We start from the raw sequence: 6,460 nt of genomic DNA, 5'->3' as shown, positions 1-6,460 counted from the left end.
CTTGTATTTCCACAAAATGAATCACACAGTGTCCTTCCCAATTCCCACGAACCCAGAGTAGGAAATCATACTGAGACCAGAGAGAGTGGGTGGGAAACACAAGTCAAAAACTTGCAGTGTACAAATGACCCTCTATATTTCTCAATCTATCAGAGCTTTTCATCTGGATCTATTTACTATAGAATTCCTTAAAGCAGTGAATTTCAACCCTTTTCATCTCATGGCACACATAAACTAATTATTAGAATTCTGCAGCACACCAAAAATATATATTTTTACCCATCTGACAAAAAATAGGTATAATTTTTATTCATTCACACTAGACGGCTATTGTTGTGTTGGCTGTTGTCATTTTTTAATTTGACAATCGAAGGGGAAAGAAGCCAGTGCGCCTGACTAAATAGTCAGCTATGGCACGTTTTAAAAATTCTTGCAGCACACCGGTTGAAAGTCACTGCTACAGAGGGAGATCCCGACAGCGAGAGTGACTTGCTTAAGGCTCCACAGCAAATTAGTGGTAGAACACTGCTGGGTTCCCCATCTCCCAGCTCCTGTCCTGGCCCCTGTGGCTGGGGAGTAGGCTAAATGGAGAAGAGACCCTCACCCCCACCTTACCCTCCCTCCCGCCGGTCCGCTGCCGGCCCAGCCTGGCACACTCACCTGCGTGGGCAGCCCGGCCCGGGGCTGGGAGGTCAGAAGAGCTCCCTGGGTTTGCTGAGGTAGCTGGAATAGATTTGGCGTCGGTAGCAGGCCTGGGGAGACAAGCGCCGACACACAGGGTGAGGCGGAGGGGAGTTCTGTGCGGGCAGTGGGGAGGCCACCAGGCTGGGGCCTTACCTGGCTGACTCTGCTGGGCCTGCGGCAGCAGGAACTGAGCAGGGGGCTGGAGGTGATGACCCGGCACAAGCACCAGCTGCTGGAGCTGGAGAAGCTGCTGTATGTCCTGGTGGGAGGGGGTGGACAGAAAGACAGCCTGAGTCCCCCTGCCTCACCTGAGCCCCGAGGGATGCTGCACAGGGTGGCCCGGCCCCGGGCAGTGAGGATGGAGCACAGGCATCGCTGAGCTAAGAGCACCTGGGAGGTTTGTCCCAACCCCAGGCTTCTGGAGTGTCCTCCCTGGGCCGTCCCAGGAGGGCCCACTCTTTATTTATCTTTTCTTTCTTGATTAAATATTTACCTTGTCTCACATGCCCGTGGAACAAATAGAATTGTTTAAAAATGTAAATCACACCAAGGCCTTTTAAAGCACTCCTGAGACAAACGGTATCATGTCCGGGATAAACTTTAAAATATTCCAGCACATAGAGGGCGAGGAGACTATGTGACCACTTCGGGAAACTCTTTGGCACTGTCATGGGAACTGTGTTTCCCCCAAAAAGGGTATGTTGGGATCCCCACCCCAGACCCCCAGAGTGTGACCTTACTTAGAGATAGGTCTTTGCAGGTGACCAAGTTAAAATGAGGTCACTAGGGTGGGCCCCAATCCACTGTGACTAGTTTCCATACGAAAAGGGGGAAGTTGGATGCAGAGACAGATTGCGAAGAAGGGAGCCGATGTGAAGTCACAGGGAGAAGATGGCCATTACAGGCCAGGGAGAGAGGCCTGGGACAGACCCTTCCCGCCCAGCCCCCAGAAGGCACCAGCCCTGCCAACACCTTGATTTCGGACTTGTAGCCTCCAGAACTGTAAGAGAATAAATTTCTGTTGTGTAACACACCCAACCTGTGGTTCTTCGTTACGGAAGCTCTAGCAAATGAATACAGGCGCTATTTCTAAAGCCGACTGCATGCCTGGGTATAAGCCACCACAAGTGCCTACACGTGTTCACCAAAAGAGGCGCTAGAATGTTCATGGCAGAACCATTTGAAGCAGCCCAAACCGGAAGACAGCCCAGGTGCCCGGAAGACGCGTGGATGGAGTACATAAACTAGACTCGTGGAATGCTACAGCGGTGAGAATGAGCAGTCTGCCACCTACAGGGACACACAGCAGCATAAACTTCCCACGTGTAGTGATACGTGCAAGAAGCTGGTCAGAGGCGAGAACATCCTGTTTGATTCCTTTTATGCTCCATTTGCCTGTTAGATGTTGGGAGGCAGAGACTAGAAGGAACCCCAGGGAGCTGCCATCGTCCGTTTCTAGATCTGGGTGCTAGTTAGATGGACGTGCTCAGTGAGTGAGTGCCACTGAGCTGTATGCTTATGGTCTGTGCACTTTTTGGTATTTGTTAAACTTCAACGAAAAGAATGAGGCAAGGAAAGAGGGAAAAGAAAAAAAAATCTAGCCTCTCCACCAAAAAAGTAGGAGTAAAGGTGAAGGAAGATTGGCAAGATATTGGTAGCTATTGGGCTGGGTGAAGATGTGTGTGGTTCCTTATCGCTTCTCGTTGCTTTTAGGTTTGGACATTTCCAAAAGGAAAAGCAAATCCCCTCACACACAAACGGTCCAGTGGATCCTTGCAGCCCACACCACCACCAGTGAGTTCCTCCCCTGGCCTCTCCTGAGGCCTGTCCTAGTTTTCCTGACCTCAGCTCCTACCACACGGCCTTTACACATGCTCTCCCCTCTGCTGGGCAGTTCTAGTTCCTACACTTAGTCACTCAGGTCCTAACACAAAGTCATCTCTTCAGAGAGGCCCTCCTTGGCCACTTAATCTAAACCAGCCCAGCGCTACACCTTCCTTGGTCACCTCTACTTCACCTCTCTCATTAGACTTATTATCTCAAGACTGAGGTCCCGGTGCACGGATTCGTGCACATTCAAAGGAAATTAATTAGAAGAAATATTTTAATATCACAATTTTCCCTTTCTCTATAATAAAAGTGTCAACCAAATTCACGATCCACAATGACAGATCGGAACACACGCGTGCGATTGGCGCCAGTGAGAGCTTTATATGTATCACACGTGTGTGAGTCAACTTAGCCTTTTATGTATATAGAATAAACTTGCTTAATTAGACCTGCTTTCTGATGTAGCTAAACTTTTTCCAGCCCAGTGAAGCACCCCAACATCTCTTCCAGGTAATTGTCAGCAACACAGCAGTGAATATCAACATGACGCAGATTATTATTGTAGATCACACAGGGAGAACAAAGAGTAAAATATTTAACTGCAGGAGTGTTTGACTATATTCTGCACCGTGAGAAAACCTGGAGTCATTTTCAAGGTCCACCATTTCTTACTTCTTACTTCAGGTCAAGTCGCTAAACTTTCTAAATCTTCATTTCCTGGCTAATGAAAAGAAAATAGGATTCCACCGAGTCTCCTATCTACCTACTCCATGACTTCTGTGAGGATCAAATGAGATGAGGCACGGGAAAATGCTTCACAGACATTTGGTTAAACTGTAAAATGTTTGCACCTGGCTATAAAGCAAGTCGGGTTCCTGGGCTGAAGAAACTCCAAGGAGGCTAGTCGCTAGGGAGAGGAAGCCAGGTGTTGCTACGTGACATCATTACCCGGCACCCACAGTGACCGTGTCTGGGCTGGGCTGGGCTGTGGGCCGCATATTGCACCATGGGGTCTTGGCAGCACTGGCTGCGATTTGGTGAAGTATCGCTCTGGGGTGGTGGCGGGGCCTGTGTCCCACTTGGAGGAAGCTGAGTGTTGGTTTGTTGGCTCCAGGTCCATGGTGCTGTTTTGTTTTTGTTTTATTAATGGCCAGTGAGCGTCATGGCAGCTCCTGCGTGGAGCGTCTGACCCCTGGTGGTCAGTTCGCATCATAGCTACTGGTCGGATGTACAGACACTTAACCTTTTACATAGATAGATATTTCTCCTGTTTACTCCCTCATGGTGCATCTTCCTCACTGGTACACCATCCCCAGGAGAGCGTGACCTTGACTGTTTTGGTCACCGCTGTAATCCCAGTACCTCAAATAGCACCTGGCGCCCAGTAGGTGCTCCACATTTATTTGTTAAATGAACCAAGACTGAAGTTTCATAATTTACTTAGTGACTTTTATGTATAGTTGCAAGTTACAGAGTGGGACAAAAGTAGGTTTACAGTTGTGAGTATGCCAGAGTTTACTCTTGTATTATTATTTACTAATCATTGTATTATTTTCCATACACACAACTGTAAACCTACTTTTCCCCACGCTGTATATTACTTACAGTTACAATATTTTTTTCCCTCTGAGAAACTGGGGGGATGACACATGCCCTTGATTCCTGCCAAGTTAATGTCTCAGGAAGTGAACCACTGGGGGAAAATAAAAGGAACTCAAAGCTAAGTGCTTATTTCTCTAATATATGAACAGCGATTCAAAATCAATAAGAAAAAAACCTAATGACCCAGCAGTAATACGCCAACAGACAGGTCTGGTGACTTCCCAGCAAAGCAAATACAAACAGCTCTGAATGAAAAGACATTCCAATTCACTCCCAAGAAGATAAACACAGCCACAGCCACACTGGGGCACTCTTTTTACCTATCAGATCAGCAGAGGTAACAGTGCCTGACATGCTCTGCTAGGGTGTGAGGGCAACACTTGCACACCGCTGGAGGGAGGTAATTTGGCAATGTCTATCAAAATTACAAATGCATATGCCTTAAAAAATATTTAATCCTCACCTGAGGATATGTTTTTATTTATTTTAGAGAGAAAGGAAGGGAGAAGGAGAAACATCTATGTGAGAGAGAAGCATAAATCAGCTGCCTCCTTCAACCTGGGTATGTGCCCTGACAGGGAATGGAGCCCAGGACCTTTTGGTATATGGGACAACGCTCCAACCAACTGAGCTACACTGGCCAGGAGACAATTGCACATACCCTATTTTTGGTTAATTCTTACCTGAGGAAATTTTTTCCACTAATGTTTAGAGAGAGTGGAAGGGATGGGGGGAGAGGGGAAGAGAAAGAAACATCAGTGTGAAAGAGACACATCGATTGGTTGCCTCCTGTAAGTGCCCTGACCAGGGACGGGGATCAAACCTATCTGCAACCCAGGTATGTGCCCTTGACTGGGAATTGAACCCATGACCCTTTAGTGCATGGGCCAATGCTCTAACCACTGAGCCACCACCCAGGGCCACACTCAAACTTGAGCACAATGATGTCTCTAGAAGGATATTCCCAGTAGCAAGTGGCGTTTTAGCAAAAGAGTGGGAACAAGCAGTAGGGGACAAGTGAGTCCATCGGGGTGGAGCTTTACAATGAAATATTATGCTGCCATGAAAAATAACGAGGATGCCCTTTGTGCCCTGAAATGAAACCATCTCCAAGCTGTCCGGTTGAGTAGGAAGCTCACGAGGCAGAACAGTGGGTACTGTGTGCTACTGTCTGTGTTTTTAAAAAAGCATATCTAGCCGAAACCGGTTTGGCTCAGTGGATAGAGCGTCGGCCTGCAGACCAAAAGGTCCCGGGTTCGATTCCGGTCAAGGGCATGTACCTGGGTTGCGCGCACATCCCTAGTGGGGGACGTGCAGGAGGCAGCTGATCGATGTTTCTCTCTCATCGATGTTTCTAACTCTCTATCTCTCTCCCTTCCTCTCTGTAAAACATCAATAAAATATATTTAAAAAAATAAAAATAAAATAAAAAAGCATATCTAGATATCTGCTTGGGTATACATGGATTAGATCTAGAAAACTATACACGAAACTGGCAACACCATAAACGCTCTGTGCCTCCTGAACATTTAGTTAGTCCAAATAAAGACATAAAATTGAACAGTCACTTCTGCCCAGCATCTCTGCTTCTCCAACCATTTGTCTTGTCACACTACCAGGTTCCTGTCCACCTGCCACGGCCTCTATTTCCTCCGTGTGCTTTGGAAAGTGGACGGAGTTTCCGGATGCTCCGACCTTTCACCTTTCTCACTCCTGCTGCTAATCATCCAAGACTACAGCTTAAGGGGTGTGGAGTCCTAACGCTCTATCCTTTGAAACCGTGTCTATTCTGACTTCCCGTTCTCGACCCCCATCTATAAACCTGCACGGCTGTCTCCCGTCTGCCTGGGCTGACCCTACATGTAAATGAGGGAAGCTGGGTTTCAGCCCCCACCCCATTTACAATGGACACTTCCAGGACCCCATACCTAATTTTGGTCTCATAATTTTGTCTTCTTTTTCTCTAAAAGGTCCTGCAAATTATATGTGTCACACCCCACAAACCTGTACGCACCCTGCTCCACTAGGCATTTCTCACAATGCATTGCATTTGCTCACATATACTCTTCCTCTGCCAGAATCAAACTCCAGGAGCAGAGGCGTCGCACTCTCCTTGCAGCCCTAAAACCTAACAGGGCCTGGTAAGCCCCCATTAAATGCCCATTGAATTGAATCAAATAAGAATAGGAATAAAGTCTTGTTACTAGTATTTTTCGATTCTCTATACCCATAGCTTATTGATTAAAATATTTAACTTCTGTCTTTCCCAAGCTTGACACTCAATGAAAACCCCCCTTTATCTCCAAAAGCCCGAAAGAGTGGTGTGTACAGATTTCTTTCTGAA

At 47.1% G+C, this 6,460-nt stretch overlaps 1 protein-coding gene across 1 annotated transcript in view; it reads right to left on the bottom strand.

Annotated features, from left to right (window-relative positions):
• Nucleotides 1-6,460, bottom strand: part of POU2F2 (POU class 2 homeobox 2) — a gene marked incomplete at its 3' end in the record, with an annotated part of 53,191 nt that overhangs the window by 25,550 nt on the left and 21,181 nt on the right. Inside the window, exons 6-7 of the mRNA XM_006761084.1 lie at nucleotides 838-943; nucleotides 661-752 (exon numbers count right to left, since the gene is read on the bottom strand). Coding sequence (XP_006761147.1) covers nucleotides 661-752; nucleotides 838-943 — 198 coding nt within the window. The remainder of the gene's footprint in view (nucleotides 1-660; nucleotides 753-837; nucleotides 944-6,460) is intronic.

The sequence above is a fragment of the Myotis davidii genome, unplaced genomic scaffold (assembly GCF_000327345.1).
Source record: "Myotis davidii unplaced genomic scaffold, ASM32734v1 scaffold1577, whole genome shotgun sequence".
Classification (NCBI taxonomy): Eukaryota; Metazoa; Chordata; class Mammalia; order Chiroptera; family Vespertilionidae; genus Myotis; species Myotis davidii.
The sequence above is the reverse complement of the archived record's forward strand: the minus strand, read 5'-3'. Positions and strand labels throughout refer to the sequence as shown.